The following is a 24,708-nucleotide window of genomic DNA, read 5'->3' as shown; positions in this document are numbered from 1 at the left end:
ACACAACTGAATAATTGAGCAACAGCCAGTATTAAAGATATTCATTTGAAATACCTCTATTGAGTGCCTGCTATGAGCAAAAACACATGCAACAAGGCTGAAAGGGGATTACACACATTATCAGCCCTAAAAATCCTAATAGGACATTAGTGGAGAGCAGGTAAGGACAATTGGTGATTGTCCATGTGACCAATGAGTAAAGGCCACTAAAAGGCTAAGCAACTTGTCAAAGATTTTACCAAAAAGAATGTATTAGAATTACTGAGAATCTCTGCCTCCAAACCAAACCCTTTAGCTCACTGTCTCTCTGAACCAGTAAAGGAAAAAGAACAGGGCTTACTACAATATAGGTTAAAGAATAATGAATTCTAAAGAAATAAAGTTTAGGGGCAGCTAGGTGGTACAGTGGATAGACCACCAGCCTTGAAGTCAGGAAGACCTGAGTTCAAATCTGACCTCAGACACCTAACACTTGCTAACTGTGTGACCCTGGGCAAGTGACTTAATGGCAATTACCTTAGCAAAATAAATAAATGAATAAGTGAATAAACAAACAAATAAATAAATAAAGTTTTCTGATTGTTTGGGGGTAAGAAGAGATTGCTCTAAGATGTATAGATCAAAGCAAAAAAAAAAAAAAAAAACAGGCTTCAGGAGATTGTGCCTTAAAGGAAGAATATTTACACTATTTGTAATATCTTTCTTTCTCTTTCAAGCTTCTGAAGAGCTGGCATTTTCTTTCTTTTTTTTTTTAATAACTTTTTATTGACAGAACCCATGCCAGGGTAATTTTTTACAACATTATCCTTTGCAATCACTTCTGTTCCAATTTTTCCCCTCCCTTCCTCCACCCCCTCCCCCAGATGGCAAGCAGTCCTTTACATGTTAAATAGGTTACAGTATATCTTAAATACAATATATGTGTGCAGAACTGAACAGTTCTCTTGTTGTACAGGGAGAATTGGATTCAGAAGTTATAAATAACCCAGGAAGAAGAACAAAAATGCAAGCAGTTTATATTCATTTCCCAGTGTTCTTTCTTTGGGTATAGCTGCTTCTGTCCATCCTTGATCAATTGAAACTCAATTAGCTCTCTTTATCGAAGAGATCCACTTCCATCAAAATATATCCTCAAACAGTATCATTGTTGAGGTATATAATGATCTCCTGGTTCTGCTCATTTCACTTAGCATCAGTTCATGTAAGTCTCGCCAGTCCTCTCTGTATTCATCCTGCTGGTCATTCCTTACAGAACAATAATATTCCATAACGTTCATATACCACAATTTACTCAACCATTCTCCAATTGATGGGCATCCATTCATTTTCCAGCTTCTAGCCACTACAAACAGGGCTGCCACAAACATTTTGGCACATACAGGTCCCTTTTTCTTCTTTAGTATCTCTTTGGGGTATAAGCCTAGTAGAAATACTACTGGATCAAAGGGTATGCACAGTTTGATAACGTTTTGAGCATAGTTCCAAATTAAGAGCTGGCATTTTCTTTCCTTTATTCAAAGCACAAGAAACAGTTTTTAAGTTAATGGGTATTTTTCCATTTAAAATATAGAACTTATCATCTCCCTCTCGCCTTAGAATGTAAACTTGAGGGTAGGGTTTTTCCTTTCTTCAAATCTACATTTAGCACACTGTTAGGCATAAATGCTTAATAAATGTTCATTCAAAGATGATGAGAATCCTCAGAAGGAATTTCCTAATAATATAGCAACTTTGCCTCTATACTGAAGTTGCTTGACTGGTGGTTACTTGTAGTAAAAATAATTTTGAATTTCTTGAGGTCTTCTTGAATTTTTTTGTTTATTAAATATTTGTTTCTTTTACTTCAACAGAAATTTGCCTTTTGACAAAAGGCCGCCGCACAGCCAGTGTCCGAGCTGATACTTACTGCCGCCTCTATTCACTGTCTGTGGACAATTTCAATGAGGTTTTGGAGGAGTATCCCATGATGAGGAGAGCCTTTGAAACAGTAGCGATTGACCGACTAGATCGAATAGGTATTCTTTTTTTATTGCACTCTTACTCACCCACACAATTTGTTTTTTGTTTAGTAGACTAGAAGTATCCCCGGGTTAGGTATATTAGCTAGTGTATGGAAAATAAGTTTTGATAACTATCCAGCAACTTCTCAAACCATGCTTGAAATTCTGCTCTGCATGATATAGGTTTAATTTTCTTTTATTTTTGCTAGCTTTGCAATCTGCTTTCCACAGCGATACCAACACTGTGTGATTGTTCAGGTAACTAAAATAATAAATAAAGTTCTATGTAGTAATTCAAATAGAACTACAATGTTCAATAGACTCAAGCCTGAGTCTACACTACAGACAAAACTATTCATTTGGAGGTTTAAACTAATGTGTTTTTCATAGAGATTTATCTCTATATTAAGTAATGAAAAAATGAAAACCTACCCTTAGTGGAAAATATGGAAATGACTGTAATGTAGACACAGGTAGGAGTAGTCTATTTAGAGGTATCCAACATTGGTATTTTTCCCCACTGATAAATATCTCCCTTGTTAAAGTTTCCTCTGTTATTAGAATATTAGATCTTTTAGCTATAGTGGTGTAAAAACTTCAATCCCTCCAATAATCCAATGGGTTTGAGATCATTTCAGTGTGAATATTGCTTGCACTGGTGCAGATCACAACCCATCTATGCCTTCTCATCCTGCATTATTTCTCCCCATGTCTCCTGTCTTTGTCTTTTTATAGATTGTCCTTGGGAGTGGGTGTTGGATCTACTAGAGCACACTCCTTCTTTTAGTTGGTTTGTGTTAAGAGATAAGGACTAGGCCTTTGATTTTATTGATATAGGCAATTCTCCCTACAAAAGTAAGTCAACACTATATCGGCAATTTGTATTCTTGAAAGATTTCTTAGATTAGGGAAATGAGAAAATAAGTGATATACTTAGGATCACAAACAATATATGTCAGAAACAGACATTTATACCCAAATCTTGGTGACTGTAATCCATTATGCAAAAGTGACTTTCAGTGTCTTAAAAGATTTGATTAATTTTCATTTTTAATGTATGCTTGTTTATGAGCAAATACGCTTGAGTTGGACATCCTGTCTAATTCCCAATTGTATTGGAAGTAATTGAGGGAGATCAAATCTTAACAAGATTATAACAAGACTGTTCTTGCTTATCTAGCTAAACACCTCTGGAAGTAACATTAAATTTTTTAAGGAAAGAATATGTTGAAGTTTAAAACTTCTACTTTTCAAAGTGTCAAAGAGAACCAAAGTTTGTGACTAAGTAATACCTATTGCTGGCTGATTAAACATTGCTTTGTAAGCAGACATATCCAATCTTAATTAGCATAAAAATAAGCCAAGCAGTTTAGTGGTACCTAAGTATCAGACTTCTCAGCACCTTTCCTCTTTGAGAATTGTGAAACAATATCAACAGATGAGCAGTGAAAGATAGCACATAGGAAACCTTCAAAGTCAGGATAATGAGGATACAACTCACTTCTAACACCTACTTAACATAGGACCTTAAGAAAGTCATAAGCTCTCAGGAGCCTAGGCACCTATCTAGTATGATTAATTGCATAACAGCTGCCCATCTTCATGTTTAAGGAGAGTTTCCTCACTATCAACTCACTGCAATAATTAAATGAGGTAAAATAGTGGATCCCAGTCTTCTTCACTTTGCAGAAGCTCATTCGTAGGGACTACTTAGTAATGATTTCTGCCCCAGTAATCAATGAAGGTTTATTGAAATGCTGAGGGGTTACAGAACAGAGAAATCATTGATATTTGAAGTATTAAATAAATCAGTACAAGAGAGAGGAGAAGGTGAAAAGAGAAAGAAGCAAATAAGCATTTATATAGACCCTATTATGTGCCAAATATTGTACAAATATTCTTATATGATGAAAATGAATGAATACTTCTTTCATTTTTGTTTCAGCAAGAAATCATAGCATTTCTAATAAACAGGCAAAAATGAAACAAAAATAGAGCCCTTTATGCAAAGAAGCATCATTCCTCCCTGGTCTAGTGGTCACTGCTTGCAAATATGTAATTAGTTTCAGGAAGTATATTAGGCAAGCCTTTATATATATATATGTCTAGTACTCAGGAAATTAGGACAGTTTGATAAGTAGACAGGTAGAATTTTATTTGAGCATTAAAAATATAATTGCTTTTGCCTATATAGTTCAGTAAATTTTAACACAATATCCTGAAATTCCCATTTACATTAAGAACAATGTTCTATTTAGAGTGGAGATTCTTAACCTAGTGTTTGCAAATTTTATACATACCTATATGCATATAAAATATACCTCTGGTTCAGAGATATATCTCAACCATATTCCAAACACTGTAATATTAAGAATATTAATTAATTACTTTTCTTAATGATACATTTGAATAATACTGTTTTTTGCTGCCTCTAGTCAAGGAACTATTTTTGACATGTCTGCAATTGTGTACCATGGTAAATATAAATTTAAGAAAAGTATTAGTTATGATGTTGTTAACATGATATTCAAACATTAAGCATAAAGAGAGAAATAGGGTCATTTCTGTTTGAACTCTATTGAAAATAAGAGACAAAAAGATCACTAACAGTATTGTTTACATAAGAGATCGAAGTCCTACCTTTGATACATGCTAGCTTTGTGATCATAGACAACTTCCTAATGTTCTAGGTAGCTCTGTAAGACTTATTGACAGTGCCATTCTGTATTAGCAGATGGACTTCCTACATCAAAGTTTCTTATATTAATGTAGAGCACAATTTTCCTCTTTTAAGCCCCCCCCTTTACTGTAGTATTTTAATGTTAATGAAAAACTTTCCTCATGACAACTCTCTAAAAAAAAGTATTTCACAGAAACAAATAAGAAAATTAAATCTCAGGTAGCTTAAGTAAAGTTTAAAGGAGAAATCTTTATGACCTTTCCAGTTTTAGCTTATTGGGAGCAATCTCAATCTGGCTTGTCATCCTTTGCTTGGAATTTTTCTAACCTTGTGCCTTCTTCTGTGGACAGGAAAGAAGAATTCAATTCTTCTGCAGAAGTTCCAGAAGGATCTGAATACTGGTGTTTTCAACAATCAGGAGAATGAGATCCTGAAACAGATCGTAAAGCATGACAGGGAAATGGTTCAAGCTATTGCTCCAATGAATTTTCCCCAAATGCCAACCTTGAATTCCAGCACTTCCACCACTACTCCATCCTCCCGAATGAGAACACAATCTCCTCCCGTTTACACAGCAACCAGCCTGTCTCATAGCAACCTTCATTCCCCAAGTCCCAGCACTCAGACCCCACAGCAAGCTGTTATCCTGTCACCTTGCTCTTATACCACGGCAGTCTGCAGCCCTCCAGTACAGAGCCCCCTGGCAGCTCGAACTTTTCAATATTCCTCCCCAACCACTTCCCAACTGTCACTGATGCAGCAGCAGCCACCTCCACCACAGCCACCCCAGCAGCCCCAACCACAGCAGCCACAGCCAACACCTCAACCTCTGCAGCAACAGCAGCCACAGACACCTACCATCTCTTCCCAGAAAAATGAGGTGCACAGGAGTACCCAGGCTCTTCACAACACCAACCTGACCAGAGAAGTCAGACCCCTATCAGCCTCTCAGCCTTCGCTGCCTCATGAGATCTCCACTCTGATTTCCAGACCTCATCCCACAGTAGGAGAGTCTCTAGCTTCAATCCCACAGCCTGTCTCTGCTGTCCATGGTACAGGCATTCAGGCGGGCCCCAGGGGCAGTGTTCCTCAGAGAGTCACCCTCTTTCGACAGATGTCTTCTGGAGCAATCCCTCCCCACCGAGGAGCTGTCCCAACCCCACCACCAGCAACAGCTACACTACAGAGAGATTCCTCCACAGTCTTAAGTACAGACCCAGAAGGAGACAAACCACGATTTGCTTCAAATTTATGATCCCTGCTGATTATAATAGCAGAAAGTACTGTTATAAACTGAGACTTTCCCCCAGAAACTATTTTAATCTATGTCCTGAATAGGTCCCTGTAGTCTACTCAGAAGAAATATTTTAGACAGCTCTACCCTACATACAAAATGTAAATATATATATACATATATACATAATATACATATATATATATTTAAAGTTCCCCAAAGAAAGAAATTTAAAAGACCTGTTTAGCATTCAGTGTTATGTCTTCTTTTCTTTAAATCATTAAAGGAGTCTAAATTTTGTTGTAAGATTATTTATTTTTAACCTTCATTGACTCAAAAATTACTTTGACACATGTATTTCTCTACTTTTTGAAAAATTTCTAGATTGAATGAAAAAATCAAATTACCATGACCTTCATAGGTAAAAAGACAATGCTAACTTTGATAAGAACTTTATTTTTAAGAAGGTAATTATGAGTTAGTGAATAGCAATTAATTTTTTTTCTTTTTTTCAAACTGCCATTAATTGCAAAATTACAAAATTAATTTCTCTGAATTGGAAACAATTATTTAATTATGTATTCATTGACAGGTTCCATTTTCTAGATCATACTGTGCTTTGGTGCTTTCCATGCTGAATTAGGTTGAAGAACACCATCGGCTCAAATCATCTCCAGTAGAAGGACTATCATAATCATTGCTCTGGATGGTTCCAACCGCAAACATGGTTATTGATCTTGTTTCTGCAAACTGAGTGAACTATTTTCTCTGTACTGTGATGTCAGACATTTATGAAGAAAGACCCAATGCTCAATTAATGTCAGTTTTAATAACTTTTCTGACCCAAACAAAATAATAGTTGCAGTGTGGTATGCTATGACAGTTATTGTTTTGGAATTGAGTGTCATCTCTTCACTTCAAAACTTAGTTTTAAATTTTACCAAACCTAACTATGACAAACATTCAAATGTAATCTAACAGCTTGAAACATATACTGTTACTTTTACTTACAATGTTTTTGATGCAAAAGTATATGCTTGATCCTGCAAATTACTTGTATTTCACTCAAACCATCACTTTTCTTCTTCCTTGCCATAAGCAAATATCTGAAAATATTCCCTGCATGCTTTTTGAAAAACAAAATAGGTTCAATCAGTCATTGTAGGGAAAAAACTTACAGTATTTCTTGGCTTTATAAAACTAAACATTCATAAATTGTGTCTACCTTTAAATTCCTATAATGCTGGTTTGGAATCTCTAACTTAAGTCTAGAAGTGAGTTTTTATTTTTATTATTATTTAAAAGGTCATTTGTAAACACAGCTTGATTTAGAATTTCAAGTGCATTCTGTGTCTTCACTGTAGTTGGTAGTTAACTGTGGTGTTAATTTAAAAGAAATAAATATAATATAGCATCAAGTCTATTTGGGAATGCACAATTTGCTCTGTGTATAGTGAAACTATGTGGATAGTCAATCTTAAAGCATGTAATGTACTACATAACCCGTAGATAGAAGGTTTATTATTTTAAGTGTCTCCAATAGTTGGAAAAAGACAGAAAGCAGGGTTAAAGTTTTACTGTTGTATGAATGTTTCTTTCCTTTGCTCAGATCTTCCCATGATCTTGTAAATGGGTCTTTGTTCAATTTCTTCACAAAAAATGTTTCTAAATAATCATTTGTGCCTACTTTCTCACAGTAAATAATGGATGACTGGAACACAATCTGAAGAGTCTTGGTAATCAACTTTTGCAAAAAACAAACAAGTGTCCCAATCAATCCACCTTAAGAAAATGTTCTCAAGTTTCTTCAATGCTGATATAAACTCTGAATGGAAAAGTTACACACTACCATATATCACACATAGAAATATATTACTGAAAGCTGAATAAAAGTCCTAGAGTTGACAGAGTTTGACCTATGAGGCATGACATGCCTTTTATTGAAAAAGAATGAGGGAAAAAAAGGTGTTATTTTTATTTTCTAACAAATTCCCACTCATGGAGAAATAACTACCAATTAACATGCTACTGATATCTGGTGGCATAGGAATAATAAAGGAATTGTGTAGATTGTAAATATATGTGTGTATGTATACACATATATATGTATATATATAGATATGCTGCAAGACCACCTATTTAACAGAACCAAGTTTTTATTTTATTATGAAATTGAAAAATATATTTGAATTATTAAGATATTTTGGTCCTTTAAACTATTTACAATTTACATTTGATAGGAGTGATAGGTTTAGTAGTGAAATATTTTTATATATAAAATTTTTTTTTAATTTTGAGCACTATGGTGAAACATAAGTAAAATTTATTCGCATGGTCTTTCAGTGAAATGATAAACTTTTTAATGACTTTATAATAGAATGGACAAAATCTAGGGTTTTTATGTTAAACTAATAAAACTGGTACAGGGTACAAATCATATACATATTATATATATGTATGAATGTATATATACATATATATATACGTGTGTATATATATATATATATAGGGAAAATGGACTCACATACTTGTAATATAAAGGTTCATCCATTTCAAGTTGAAGAAGTGACCTATTTTCTCTGTACATAGATAAGCCCATAAGTATGGAATTTTCCATCTGTCCAGAATTTAATGTATTAATGGAAAGATTGAATCTACTGCTGCTGGGAAGACAATAGAGCTATTGATTTTTGCATTGACTGTATGATCAGGGACAAGTTAGATTTTTTTTTCTTTTTGTCTTTGCTCAAAGCCATAAATATATATTATATATAAATATAAATATAAAGATTATTAATAAATTGAACAGAAAATAAGCTAAGATCATGAATTTTTTATTTGACCAGTGCAATATTGTATTTTACTAATGAGCTGGGCATTGTCTTTTATCTTTATATCTGATGACTGCTAAGTGAGTTTTGGTTGATATGCTACATTAAATTTTAATTGTTTATATGTAATGGCAGCAGGGAAAAAAGTTTTTACCATTCATTTGACTCAGCATTGAATCTAAAGGCTAATTTGCTATTTGAGTGTAATCTTTTCTCTGTGGCATCTCTGCTTGTTGTTGCCGTCCAATTTTAAAATTTAGGCTACTCTAATTGCATTGAAATTCACTTATGTAGACTTACTTTACTGCAGCATAGGACTTCCCAAAGGATTTGCATATTGATGGGACATCTCAACTACACAAATGGATTTTGAATCAGATACAAAAGTATGAAAGGGAGTAAAATCCTGGGAGATTTCATTACAGATAGAAAAGCACTTAGAGGAATGCAGAAAGGATTGTACTAGGGCTTATTCACTAAATGCAAATCCTATTGACCCAGGCCTCAGTGGCCCACAAGTAATTGAATTCTCTTAAGTGCAAAGCTCCACTGAAACAGGTCGATCTTTTTATGGTTTATATATTTTTATATCAACCAGATCTTCTTGTTGGTAATAAACACACAGTCAAATTATATTATGTGTATACACATACATACATATATATGTATGTATATATACACATACATACATATATATGTATGTCAAATTGGATGACTTAACTTGTATAACTGTACAACCCATGTTTTATTTTTGTTTACCATTTATGGAAGGGTCTAGATTGCTTATATATGGAATTGAAGCTATTTTCTGTTTTTAAAAAATATTTTTTGGTATGCTAGGCAAAGCTTACTCCATCACCTGTATTCATTTTCCCCAGATGTCCTTATAATGCCAGTAGCTTCTCTAAGCCTTACTTCCTTCATTTGAAAAATTAATAATTGAACTAAATGACTGAAAAGGCATTTTCTGAACATAATATGCTTTTTGCTATGAAATAAGTATTATAGGTGTATATTCATTTTTAATATCATTTGTAAAATGAGAAAAGTTCCTATTTTTTTTTTTTATTTCTTTTTTAACTCTGTTGCCCCACTTAAGCCCCACTTGGTCTTCCTTGGATGGTTTGGTGCTGAACATCAATTGCTATTTTCAGTCCTTGAAAGGAGTGCACAAGAGCTGAAGGTCAAAATAAATGCTAGCAGATGCAGAGCTGCCAGCTTCAGTCTGTAGCTTTTTCCTTGGTGCACCCTTCCCCAAGGGAGACATAAGTGGAATAAAAGAGACGCATGTCATAAGCAGGGGATAATTATACCTATTGCTATTAGGCTGAAGCACTTGACTGTGTAAAGAATTTTTGCTATTTTAAAAAAAAGAGTTCTTCCATGAAGTCAATTAGGAAGAGACTTTTTGCTGTTAAAGGTGAGAGAAATAGGGCAAAACAAGTTCAAATGCTTTGTCAAAAATCATAAGGCCTATAGGAACAAATCTTAAAAGAAAACCTCAGCCCTTCTGGTGACTCCTCTGGATCTCTAGCCTTCAAGCTTTACATTTAATTTAAAATATAGATTTTAAAATATCTCCATCATTATTAATTTTTTGATTCACCCAAACCTCTCCAAATCCTGAGGAGGACACAACAGAAAAAGTGCTTTTGAATGGAAGAATTAAATGAGAGAATGGTATATCTAGGATTTCCAAATATCTAACCAATTTAAAAGTCTTCCTTCTTTCAAAAACAATGAGTTAAAAACTTGCTAATGATTTTTGCTCTGAACAAATTTACTCCTTAGGGTTTCTAAAACACTATTTTTTTTTATTAGAGAAAAATAAGTTCTCTTTCTTTCCTGATTCTTCCTGTCCTTTTCCCCATAAACATTTTAGATTTCCCCTCCCTGCAAAATTATGTCATAATAAAAATTCTTAATGTAATTGAAATAACCAAAGTTATAGATATAATCTTTTAAACTGGGAAATAAGAAAAGGAGGAAGGAACCCCTGATCACTGACCAGACTTGCAAACCCTTGACTCAGGCACTCTAAAAGGAACAGATAAGGACGTAGGAGAGGTTGTCAAGGATTCAGCTGTTTCTGACTTTTTTATATGGATTTAGCATGCCAAACACTTCAGCATTCTCTGGTCCAAGACATTAGGTTTCTCCCAGAATGAAATTGCACACCAAACTTCCCCAAGTATACTAAGCAGGTAAAAGAAATATAGAGATCCATGAAAACATGGCATCACAGGGGAAAAAAGCTAAATAGGATTCCTCCCCTATAGCAGTAATGTTCTTTCAAGACAAATAATTTGGCAATAATATTTAAGTTACTATAGGAGGACAAACACTAATCCAGAAATTGTTTCTCCCTATATTGAATCTATTGCCTATAGATAATCTCAAAATGTAAATTCTCTGAGATTCCTAATGTTTTTAGTTTTTACCTTAGTCTTTTGTTTGTTTTTATTGTAGTAAGAATAAATCAGGCATAAAATTACAACTCAAAACAACAAAATACTAAAAATAATACAAACCAACAAATAAATAAATAAAAATAATAACTTTGTGCCACAAAATTCCAATCCCCAAAGCAGAATTTATACATTATATAAGAAATTGTGACTTTTTTCAGACTTCTATAACAAAAAGATAGATGATTGTTACAGGAGCCACTGGTAGCAATTTTGCCAGCATAGAGCCTCCAGTATTTTTTTTTTTAATTATAGCTTTTTATTTACAATATATATCCATGAGTAATTTTTCAGCATTGACAACTGCAAAACCTTTTGTTCCAACTTTTCCCATCTTTTCCCCCCACCCCTTCCCCGAGATGGCAGGTTGACCATTACGTGTTAAATATGTTAAAATATAAATTAAATACAATATATGTATACACATCCAAACAGTTATTTTGCTGCACAAAAAGAGTCGGACTTTGAAATAGTGTACAATTAGCCTGTGAAGGAAATCAAAAATGCCGGCAAATAAAAATAGAAGGATTGGGAATTCTATATAGTGGTTCATAGTCATCTCCCAGAGTTCTTTCGGTGGGTGTAGCTGGTTCAATTCATTACTGCTCTATTGGAACTGATTTGGTTCATCTCATTGTTGAAGCGAGCCATGTCCATCAGAATTAATCATCATATAGTATTGTTGTTGAAGTATATAATGATCTTCTGGTCCTGCTCATTTCACTCAATATCAGTCAATATTGTTTTCTTTAGAAAAAACTTCTTGTTAAGTTTTCAAAGTTTTCAGGGCCACAGTCCCTTATATGGGGGAATTGTACAAAAAAGTATGATACAAAATATAGGTTAAACAAATTTGCTTCAGAAAATAATTTTCTTTCATTGTGGAAGACATTGTATTCTATAAAGATTTCCTTCAGCAGAATTATATTGTTCTATATTGTCAAGAATTCTCTAGAGTGTATAAAATTATACAAGGAACTAGAGAAATTTTTGGAAAACTTTAAAGTTGATTATGCTAGTGGATCCCCAAAATTACATTGCCATATTATAATTTTCCAGACCCCATTATAGTATAAAATATGCAAGATATGCAATTTTCATTAATAGAATGATTTTTTTTGCCCTTTTATAATTGTTTTATATCTAAATTGATTTTATTTTCTTTTTTACTGTATCTTACCTTCAAAATATTAAATGAATGAGTTTTTTAGGCATCTGTATATATTGTGTATACAAGAATAGCAATAGGAGTTTTGACAATTACCATTAGATAATTAATTGAAAAAAATGAACTATTTTTGATATCAAATAGTTCTGTTGTATGTAGAGTTTTGGTTTTTTGAGGGAAGGAGCTGTTTCCAATGGCCATTTGTACCATATATTCTGTATATAGTATACCAAAACACTTCTAAAAAGTACAAAATGGAGTTGCAACTTGCCAATGGATACACTGCACTGTCTGCCTTTTTCTTATGTTGAGTTAAAATTTGTGGCCCTATTATTTATATCCTTTAATATTAATCCTACATTCTAAAACTATAAAACCATCAAGAAAATGTCCCTCCTAAATGAGAGGTCTTCAAATATTTAAAATTAATAGATAGCATTTATATGTGCTTTAAAGTTCCCAAAGGGCTATACATAGATCATTCCTTTTGAATCTCAACTAAGTTCAAATGTGACTTCAGATACTTTCTAGTTCTATGTCCTTGGAAAAATCATTTAACCTCTGTCTGCCTCAGTTTTCTTAACCATTAAATGGGGACAATAATAGCATTTACCTTCCATGGTTGTTGTGAAGATCAAATAGAATATTTACAAAGTACTCAGCAGAGTGGTACATAGTAGGTCCTATATAAATGCTAACTACTAACATTATTAAGGTTTTTAAAGCCTAGAGAACAGAATGCTATCATTATATTTTGATTAGTCAACTGAACTAGAAGACTGTATCTTGAAGTACGGGAAAAATTATGAGTGTAACTACTATTGTGACAGATTTTTTTTCTTCCTGGTCAAATACAAGCCCACACCAAGCTTCAATTCACTTGAAACATTTTAGCCTTTTCCATGTTATTTGTACTTCTATTTTTTTTTTTAACCAAATGCAGAAAAGCCTAAAGCAAAACATGCTGATCTGGCAGTCTAAAATCGTTTATTAAGTGTTTATTGAATACTAGCCTCTGTGATCATCCTGTTTTTCCTGACAACCTCTATGCTGTTTAGTAATTAATTTAACCTGGATGAGATTCACTTTTCTCTTATTTAAAATAGGATATTAATATCTGTATTATGTAACTTTTGGCTAGTTGCTTCTTGTCCTTCATTCTAGAAGGGAACCAAAATGACATCACTATTTCAGAGTCAAATTACAGTGTGTCTGAGTGGATAATGAGACCAATATCATGCTCTGAATGTTCTGCCACAGGTCAGGCATAATTAGTTCATATGAATATTTGGAATGTATTCTCTCTTTAAAAAAAAAAAACTATTTATTTAAAACTAAATACAATATAAAAAAATAGAAAAAGAAAAAACAGAAAAGGAAAATAAAAACAAAATAAAACATTGTCATGTGCCCAGCAGAACATCAGGGAGGATTCAAAATCTATAACAATAACTTTCCACTTCAAGAAAGCATGTATTATAATAGAAGAGATTATAATCATAATTATTCATTCTTGCTTCTTTATATATTATTATTTATTTTGTTCTCTCCTATGTATCTTTTTACTTTATTCTTTTTCCCTCCTTTCATCTCCCCTATCTCCCCCAAGTAGACTATAGTTAAACACAGATACAAAAACACACTTGCATACACATATGTATGCATAGGTTTATATGTAAAATAACATATACATGCATGGATGCACACATATCCATACATATATACACGTGCATACATATATTCACACCAACCCATGAACCCCCACACATACATATATCTATATTCATATACCTACACGCATATGTACACATATATGCATATACATAATATGCATCTAAAACATATTCTCTCGTGATTGACTCTCTTAAGTTTGATTTTATCTGAGATCAATGATTAATAACTCTGCTTTTTTCTAACACATTCTACTCTTAATACATGTTGTAATGTTTTTGTACATCTCATTTCATAACCCTGCTTTTATAATTTAATTCTACTCCTTAAATTGCTATTACTTAACCTGCCTATACCCATGATCCCTCTTCCTATTCATTCCTTCACTCTTTATCCCATTCCCTTTAAACCCACTGCAATAAAATCTATATACCTTTCTATACACCAATTTATCCTATTCCTTCCTCCTTATTTCTTAATAGATTTTGGAGGGTGTTATACTTTTCATGGTGTATATGTTGATTCATTTCTGATATTAATAAGTCTTTAATACTACTTGCCTTCTTCCCCCCTTCTATGTAAGTTCTTCCTCTGTACCTCATTTGTATAGCATAATTACTATTTTTATCTTTTTCTAGATCGTTTTGCTTTTTACAATCAGATCATACTAAGTTCTGATCATGATTCTTTTGAATACCCAATTACAGATGTCAATCTTAGACATATGGTTTACATTTATTTATTAAAAAAAAAAAACAATTTTTCCTTGTTCAGTCACTTGAAATTAATTTTTGATGTTGGTTCTTATGTGTTAAATATTCTGTTGAGTTTGGATTTGATTAAGATAAAGTCCTGAAAATCTGCAAGTTCAATGAATTTTCATTTTTTTTTCCATTTAATATTATTATTTGCTTTGCTGGATGTGATATTTTTGGCCACAGACCTAGTTCTTAGATTGTTAATATGTTATTCCACAACCTGTGTTTTTTTGAATTGCAGCTGCTAATAAATCCTGTACTATTCCCAGTTTAGCACCAGCATATTTTTATTGTTTTTTCTTGTTTCTGGGAAGATTTTCTCTTTGAACTATGGGTTCTGAGTTTGACAATGATATCCTTATGTGTTTTCCATGTAGAATCTCTTTGAGGTGGCGATCAATGGATTTTTTTTTTCTATTTTCTATTTCTATTTTTACTTTTACCTCATGTTCTATCACTTTATGTGCTATAAATTTTCTTTGATCATTCCTTGCATCATTATGTCAAGATTTGTTTTTTGGTCACAGTTTCCAGATAACTCAATTATTCTTATATTTTCTCTCATTTGTCTGTTCTCTATTTCTGTTGTTTTTCTCATAAGACATTTCACATTCTCTTCTATTTTTCCATTCTTGATTTTTTGTTTTGTTTTGTTTTTGTTTTTGTTTTATTGTTTTCTTATAGCTTTACTGGCTTCCCTATGCCCAATACTAATTTTCAAAGAATTCATTTTCTTCTTTCAGACTCTGGATCTCCTTTTCTATTCAGTTAACTTTTTTTCATAATCTTATTTTATATAGATAGAGCTAGATAAATTATATTTTAACATGATTGATTTCCTTTTTAACCCTATATATTTTATTTTATGTTTTTAAAATATTATTCTGACCAGGAGAACCATATATTTCACTACGTTACCAAAGATACCCATCCCATTAGAATTTTTAAAGGTTCCTAAACTAGAATAAGACCTCCAGTGTCTTGAGAAATTGTAGAAACACAAGGAGAGGATTCACATCAAATGAGGTTTGGATAGGTTGTGATTCATGCCACTGAATTATAGAGGAATCTATGTACACATAAACAAACAAACAAATAAATAAAATCACAATTCACTTGAACTATTGAAGAAAGTTATTGCTAATATTATCCCCATTGTTCTACAAGTATATGAGGCAATTAGTATTTCCAATTTGTCCTTTTGGGAATTTTTGGTCATACTACATTACACACACACACACACACACACATTGTAGCTTTGGGATTGAAAGGGATTTTGTAAATCATCTAGTCCAAGTCTCTCATTTTACAGAGAAAAGGACTGAGACTCCTCCAAATTTTAAGTATTTTGCTCAACCTCACACAGGTGGCAAATGGCAGTCAGAATTCAAAGCTAGTTCCTCTAATATTAAGTCCAGGATTATTATTTTTCCTGATGGAATCATTTATTCTTATTCACCTCAAAAGAGTTGAGTGTTATTTAATGTTTTTAATAAATTAAAGCAAACTCTCAATCTTATCTTAGATTTTAGTAACATTTGGTATATTGCCTTATTATTGTCATTGTCTTTGATGAAATTATTGAATGTTTCTATGATTTGTTGTTTGACCAACACATTCTTTAGTATTACATTATTTAGTATTCAATTTATCCATTGCCCTTATTACATGTAATTTTTATGGCACGATGATTTGGAAAGGATGCATTTCAAATTTATTCTTTCTACATTTGATTGTGAAATTTTTATGCACATTTTTTGTGTAGGTGTCATTTACCACCAGGGAAAAAAGAATATATCCCATTCTTTTCCCTTTTATTTTCTTCAGAGGTCTATCATATTTAATTTTTCTAAAATTCTATTTACTGCTTTAACTTCTCTCTTGCTTACTTTATGTTTAGATTTATCTAATTCTGAGAAGGGGTGGTTGATCCTTTTTCCAGTATAGTTTTGATATCTCTTTCTTCCTGAAATTGCCTTAACTTCTCTTCTAAGAATCTGGATGCTATACCACTTGGTGCATATATGTTTAGTATTGATATTACTTCATTGTCTATGATACCTTTAAATAAGTTATACTTTCCTTCTTTTTCTCTTTTAATTAAATCTATTTTTTTTCTTTTACTTTGTCAGATCAGAATTGCTACTCCTGCTTTTTTTTGTTTTTACTTCAGCTGAAGCATAATTTATTATACCCCAGCCTTTCACTTTACTCTGCATGTATTTGTTTCAAAAGTGTTTCTTGTAAACATATTTCAAGGTTATGTTTTTGTAATCCATAAAATAGGGAGAGTTCATCTCATTCACATTCATAGTTATAATTACTACGTAAGTATTTCCCTCCATCCTATTTAGCCCCTATTTATACTTTTCTCTCTTCTTTCATCCTGCTGTGCTTCCCCAGTGTTTTGCTTCTGATCACCATCTTCCTCAATCTCTGTCCCTTCTAACTACCTCCTCCCTTTTCTTTGTCCTTTCTCCTCCTATTTCCTTAAGGGTAAGATAGATTTCTATACTCAAGTGAGTGTGACTGTTATTACCTCTTTGAATCAAATCAAATGAAAGTAAGATTCAAATAATGCTCATTCTCCTGTCCCATCTTTTTTTCCCTTATATTGTAAGAAGTCTTTTGCACCTCTTCATGTGATGTCATTTTCAACATTTTGCTCCTGCTTTCCTCTTCCCTCATTGCAATATTTTTTTACTACTATATTTTGAATACATAACATCAAGCTAAATTATTCCACATCCCCTATGTACACTTCTCTAACTGTCCTAATAATGACACAGTTCTCGAATTAGAACTATCATCTTCCCATATAAATAGTTTCACTTTGTTGATAACACTTTTTTCTTTCATGTTTATCTTTTTTTTTTTTTTTTTTTTGGCTTCTCTTGAATCTAGTATTTGAAGATCAAATTTTCTTATCAGCTCTGGTCTTTTTTTAGGAATGACAAAAAGTTCCCTATTTCATTGAATTCATCTTTCCCCCTGAAAGATTATGCTCAATTTTTCAGTGTATTTGATACTTGGTTGTAATTTAAGCTCCTTTGCCTTCCAGAATATCATTTTCCAAGTCTTCTGATTCCTTAATGTAGAAGCTGCTAAATTATAAACCTAACTGAGGCCCCTTGATATTCAAAATGTTTCTGGCTGCTTGTGGTAATTTCTTTTTGTTCTGAGAAGTCTGAAATTTGACTACAATATTTTATATAGCATGAATAGTGGGGGAACTCTAGGAAAGATATAAAATCCCTCAACCCCGGGGGGAACCTGCTGACAATATCTGGTTTGGCTACCCAAACCCTTTGGTGTTATCCCCCTTCCTGAGAAGTCAAGGAGGGCATGACCATCTAGTTCTACTTGAAGCAAGGAATACTTACAGTAAGAGGCATTTACATATCAATAGCAGGGTGCTTCTGGTTAGCACTTGCTCAGTGTGATGTGATGATATAATGGTTCTCTAATGTTCAGTAAGATATCCCTTGTATTTAAAAACTTTCCCTCAGAGGTCGTCTTAACTGAACATCAGATAATCAACATTGGTGGGAAAAAGTATCATTTTAATCAGTGTGGAAAACTTTTGACAAAAAGATACCTTCTTGCCAAGCATCACAGTATATGATGGAGAAAAGGGTTTTGAATGTAATTCATGTGGAGCGATTTCACTCTGAGCTCCTATCTTGCTAAATGTTAGGGAATCCACACTGGAGCCAAACCTCATGAGTGTGGTGAATATAACACAGCTCTGATTTATCATTCTTAATCTATTTAAGAGAAGTGGGTGCCCACTTGAGTGAAACCTTATGCACATGACCAAAGTGGTTGGTCAATACCTTCCAGCACCAATCATCTCAGATTCGTGTAAGACAAAAATCTGGTCATTGCCATGGATAAGGAAAAACACTCAAATGAAATTCAGAGTTTTTTCCCTGTTGGAGATCAACCTGAGAAGCAGATCTCCATGGACTCAGTTTGGGAAGGCTTTCAACCTGAGATCATCTCTTTCTTTCTCTCTGAAGATTCATTGAAAAGTGTTAAGGACCATATCTAGGTGAAGGGGCAGGTCAATTCTCTAAAAGCCTCCATAGCTGTGAATCATAAACTTGAAGGAGTTGCAAAGCAGCCCTCACAGATATTCCTTGTGGATTGGGAATGAAATAAATTGGAGGCAAGAGGGAAGAGGAGAAAGGTCAGAGAATGCAACTGCAAGTTTCCTTGTGTCATCATCATCCTCTCAATGAAGAGAACCATTCTACAAGTCTGAATTAGACTTCTAGCAGCCACTGGCAAGTGGCTCCCTACCATAGCATTTCTTGGCGTTTTCATTTGAGGATTTCTTTCAGGAGACTGATTTGTGGTTTCTTTGAATTACTCTGGTTTTAGGATATGAAGGCGGTTTTCCTTGATAATTGTTTGAAAGATGCTGGCTAGCATTGTTCTTTTTCTTTTTTTTTTTTTTTTCTTTTTTTTTTTTTTTTTTTTTTGTCATGGCTTTAAGATAGTTCAATAATTCTTGGATTATTTCTCCTAGATCTATTTTCCAAGGTGCAGTATTTTATATTTTATTCTTTCATTCTTTTAATTTTGTTTTTCTTGATTTTTCATAGGTCCTTAGCTTTTTACATGCACAATACTAATTTTTAAAGAATTATTTTCTCCTGTTAGTTTTTGTCCCTCTTTTTCCAATTGACCAATTCTACTTTCTAAGAAATTGTTTTTCTTCAGTGGCTTTTTTGCCATTTGACCAATTCTTTTTTTTTTTTTTTTTTTTTAAGAAATTGCTTCCTTCAGTCCATTTTTGTCCTTCCTTTTCCAACTTGTTGACTTTCTTTTGCACCCTCCATTTCTTTTGCCACCTTTTTTCTTCTACTTCTCTTATTTAACTTTTTAAAATCCTTTTTGGGCTTGATACCAATTCATATTCCCTTTTGATGTTTTGCATATCTTCACAATGTTATCAGCTGAGTTTGTGTTTTGTTTTTCTCAGTCACCATAGTAGTTTTCATTGTTCAAAGTTATGTGTGTCTGTATATATTTTTTGTTTCTTGGCTCATTTTTGGATCTATTCTGTGCCGTTTAAAGTTGATCTTTACTCCTGATACATAGGAAAAACTGTTCCCATGCTGAGGTAGCTTCCTTAGTCGTGCCTGTTGTCTAGTTTCTGAGACTGGCTATTTAACTTTTGCGCTGGGCCCAGGATTCTAACCTCTAGTTTAGTGTGTCACTGGCCTGCTGAGCCAGAATTGAGGGGTTTTGGTTGCTGCTCTGTGTTGTGATTGAGTCTCCTGCTGAATAACTCAGACACTGTCTGTGTGCTGTGCTGTGCTATGCTGTTTTTCCCTTTTATCCAAATGAAACAGATCTTTTCTGAAGTTCTTCTAAGTTAATTTAAGCAACAAAAACTATTTCACTCCAACTTTTTGTGGATTCAGGCACTCCAAAATCCATTTAGGGACTTGATTTAACAAGGAGAACTGGAGAGAACTTAGTCAACTGCCTGATTTTTCTCCACCAACTTGGGTCTTCCAAAATCTTCTTTTACAGTAGTCATTTTCTTTAGTGGATTCCCCAACCTCCCCAATTTGGCCAATTTTATTTTTTTTAAAGCTGTTTTCTTTGATTAGTCTTTGTGCTTCCTTTTCTAAGATGTTGACACTTTTCCCATCATTCACCTGCATGACTCATTTATTTTCCCATTTTTCTTCTATCTTTCTTGTTTTTTAAAATTTGTTTGAGTTCTTCCAAAAGGAGATTTTTGGCTTGAGACCAATTTATATTTCCTTTTAAGGCTTCATATGTAGGCATTTTAATCCTATTGTCTTTTTATGAGTTTAGATTTTGATCTTCTCTGTCACCATATATAGCTTTCTGTGGCCAAGGCTCTTGTTATTTTGTTTGTTTTTTAAAGTTGGGCTCTGTTCCTGCTTAGGGGGGCACAATTCTAAGCTTCTTGGCTAGAGCCTGGTGACTGGCTTTCTGCCCTGGGACTCAGCTGCTTGCAGCTTGCCCATTATTCTGTGTTGGCCCAATCTAGTTGCACCTGTTGTGCTGGAGTTCTGGGTCTGGTAATTTGCCTTTTATGCTCAGGATAGAGGCCTCACAGCTGCTCTGTTACACCACTATCCTGCTGAGGTAGGATGGAGGAACCTTACTTTCTTATCTGTGCTATGGAAATGAGTCTTCTTCTGGCTTGCCTGGACACTGTCTGATCTACCAAAATGAGATAAACATTTCCCAAATTCCTTCTAAGTTGTCTTAAACTGAAAAAAAAGTTTCACTCTTTTTGTGGGTTCTATTGTTCCAGCACCTTGATTTAATATTGTTTCCAAAGGAAAGTGGAAAGAGTTCAGGCAGTTTCCTATTTCTCTCCACTATTTTGGCTCTACCATCTGATGTTTCTATTCTTATTCAGACAAGTTTTTTTTGTACTTGGGAATACTTATGTATCCTCCTTGTTGTTCCATGAATACTAAGAGTCTATTTCTTTCAAAAATACAGAAAGACCCTCTGTTGGACTAATGCTCTAAACTGTTATGTACCTCCAGGTTTCTGAGCATCCATTTCTTTTTGCCTCTCCATATCCTAATTTGCCTCTGCCTCTTGTCTCTTTGCTACATTTCTTTATGCATTTTTCTCCAATTCTTTCACCCAAGAACAGTTTATTAAAAAACTCCTTCAAAGTACTTCTTCACATTCTCTTTTTTAATGACTCAGGATAATATGTCTGACAGACAGGAAGTAAAGAAATACATGGCTACTTAGCAAAAATTACTGATACAGGGAGTTTTTATCATTTATGAAATCATGGGTCCATCAAAGCATTAAAATAGCTTACTGCTAATAGTCTATACACTGGTATAAAAATATATGAAACCATTAGTATTTCTATACTTCTACTTAGAGCTTTCCTCTTGGACATGGCTGAATTAAATCACTTAAATGAATCCACCATAAAATCACAGATAGCTGGAACTTGGCTATCAAATGAAGAGGAAAGTGAGCATGAGAATGCAGGTACTAGAATAATCACTTAGATCATGTCACTCTCTCCTTTAGAGGCAATTAGCCTCAATTTGGAAAAACCAACATAGCAGATGGCATTGATACCAATCACTTGTCTCAGATTAGTCAAGGTTGGAGGAAAATTGTGCTTGATTTTGTAGATGATGTTTATTACAGGATTATAAAAACTAGGGAATTGCTTCCTTTCGGTATTTAGGGATTTCCCTACCTACTCATTTGTTGTGTGATTTTGTATATCACCCTCTAGAGGATGGTATTATGATTAACATTTGACTGAGTTTCCAGGAAAGCTAAGACCATTGCAAAGGGGCTTTACTATTCTATATCTATGAATTATATAAAGAAATTGGAAAATTGTTATGAGTTGGGCCTAATGCAGTATGAATGAAAGCTGGATTCAAACTAGGTGAACTAACTCATTTTTGCAGCTCTTCCATGTCCCTTATTGGACATTTCTGAACTGGCTCCTGAACTTGGCTGTTCTCCACATCCTCTTCATCATCCCCTCCCACATACACCCCCACACATAATTTATAACTCTCCTTAGGTTGTCTCTACCACATTAGAATAGTTTTTGTAGTCAGGAACTGTCTTGGTTGCCTATATTTATATCTATAGTGATATAGTACTGGCACAGAGAAAGCATTTAATGAACTTTTTAACCTTCACTCATTCATGTTTATTTTTACTTTCTACAAATCTTTCTCTTCAGAATCTTTTGATTCTCAGTAAAAGTTTCTGAACAATGATAGCAAAAATATCACTGAATAGCATTCTATGCAAATTTTTTTGAAAGACAATAATTTGGCTCTGTGAGTTATAATATACTGTAGTTGTTAAAACATCAGGTTCACAAATTTATAGTCAAAATATGCCTAATTAGCTACTATGTCACTTCCTTGTGGAGATATTCGCCAACTACATTTGTGTGTTATATGCAAGTTAGTTTCTTTGCATGGGGGAGGAAAAGATATTTATGAATACATCTTTGTTCTAGCTTATTGGAAGTTTTCTTTTATTATTCCAATAATTCAGTATGAGGTATTTTTAAGCTATTAAATAATCTTCCAACACTTCCTCAGATAAACTGAATATGAATTCATGTATATATTTATTTTTCTTCTCTTCCATCAACATTAAACAGAGTCCAACTTTAGTTATAACATAGAGGTATATATATATATATATATATATATATATATATATATATATATATATATAATGTGTGTGTATATATATATATATATATATATATATATATATATATATATATATAACATGTGTGGACACAATGTATACATATTTTAATTTATAGTTGGATTATATCTTATTGTCAACTCCCACCAAAAAAAAAAAACAACAACAACAACAAAAAAAACTCAGGAAGATAAAAGATTTGATTTGTCTATGATATTTTATCCAAATTGTGTTTTGGCAAAATCATCCATCCCCCAAACCCCTTACATATTGGCCCCTGAAAGCTAGAACTAAGTTGATAAGTCATTTTGTTTCACGAATACTTAACCCAGAAGTATCCATCAATGTTTTGCTTTTGTAAGGACAAACCAGAAACACATCAATTCAAAATATAGACGCAGGATTAAGCCCAGTTATGAAATTAACAGCAAAAGAATACATTAAGCGTGGGAACAGTTTTCCAGATATCCCCATAACATCAGTGGGAAAGAGAATATATAGATAGATAGATAGATAGATGAAGAAAATCTTACTCTTAGGCCTTTGTTCCTGTTAGGACACCCCTCTACCTCCTACATGGCTGCTTTCTATATTGTAGAGTGTCTAATATAATGAAGCACTAATGTGTCATAGTAAATAGAACTCTGTAACCCAGAGTTCAGTTTCAGCTTATTTTGTGATTCTGAGCAAGTCAAATAACTTCTGTCTGCCTCAGTTTTCTGTAAAATAAGAATGATAATAACACCTACTTTCCAGGATTATTGTGATGATCATATTCGGGATTTTTGTAAAGTGCTTTTTTAATCTTAATGCATTTTATGAGTTCTCATTATTCTTATTATCTGTTGTGTTTTTTCCTTCCCTAAGCAGTAAACTGCTGATATTCGTGACTGAGCTGGATTTATCTGTTTAGGATTCATCTGCTGATACTTTCTAAAGCTTTTATTGCCTCATTCTAGTTCTTCCCTGAATTACAAGTAATGGAGATTTGGGAGAGGAGATGGCTATTTCCATAACAAAAACTCTACAACATTTTTGGTAACTCTTTTGGAAGGTGGACAGTCCATTGCTTAAGGGCTATTTTAGCTTTTTTATTATTATCATTCCCCCTCATCTATCTGAACAAAAGTTCAAAAACCACAGGTACAAAGCTCAGAGGTCATCTAGTTCAATTCTCTCCTTGAGAATAAGGAAAGCAAATTTCAGATATGTCAAGCTCAAGTTAATGTGTCCTTTTGTTGTCTTTCACTCTGCCAGCAACAATTTTCTTAGGTTAGCATATCTGGTTTTGTTGTTGTCATTATTGAGTGCCATATTTGACTTTTTCTGACCACATTTGGAGTTTTCTTGGCAATGGTACTAGAGTAATTTGTCATTTCCTGTTTCAGCACATTTTACAAATGACAAAAATGAGACAAGCTGGGTTAAGAATTTTGCCCAGAATCACACAGCTACTGAATTTTGGGGGCCAGATGTGAACTCAAATTTAGATCTTTCTGATTCTATCCACTGAATCACATAGTTCTCATATTTGGTTGAGGATAAATCAATTCTTTCCCTATCTCTAGCTCCAGTTTCCTGTAGATTAACCTGGAAGTCATTTAGCAATATTTCAGGGAGTAGTAGAATTAATGAACCATGTGTTCAGCATCCCTACATCTATAATTAAATCACT

The 24,708-nt window shown here is 33.4% G+C and overlaps 1 protein-coding gene across 2 annotated transcripts in view; it reads left to right on the top strand.

Moving 5' to 3' along the window:
• The window catches only part of HCN1 (hyperpolarization activated cyclic nucleotide gated potassium channel 1), a 595,741-nt gene extending 588,612 nt beyond the window's left edge, over positions 1 to 7,129 (top strand). For both annotated transcript variants that reach the window (XM_051990587.1, XM_051990583.1), the window contains 2 exons: positions 1,851 to 2,015; positions 5,031 to 7,129. In XM_051990587.1, the coding sequence (XP_051846547.1) occupies positions 1,851 to 2,015; positions 5,031 to 5,935 (1,070 nt within the window). In that variant the 3' untranslated portion in view covers positions 5,936 to 7,129. The remainder of the gene's footprint in view (positions 1 to 1,850; positions 2,016 to 5,030) is intronic.
• Positions 7,130 to 24,708: the final 17,579 nt, after the last annotated feature.

Source organism: Antechinus flavipes, chromosome 1, assembly GCF_016432865.1.
Source record: "Antechinus flavipes isolate AdamAnt ecotype Samford, QLD, Australia chromosome 1, AdamAnt_v2, whole genome shotgun sequence".
NCBI lineage: Eukaryota > Metazoa > Chordata > Mammalia > Dasyuromorphia > Dasyuridae > Antechinus > Antechinus flavipes.
The sequence above is the reverse complement of the archived record's forward strand: the minus strand, read 5'-3'. Positions and strand labels throughout refer to the sequence as shown.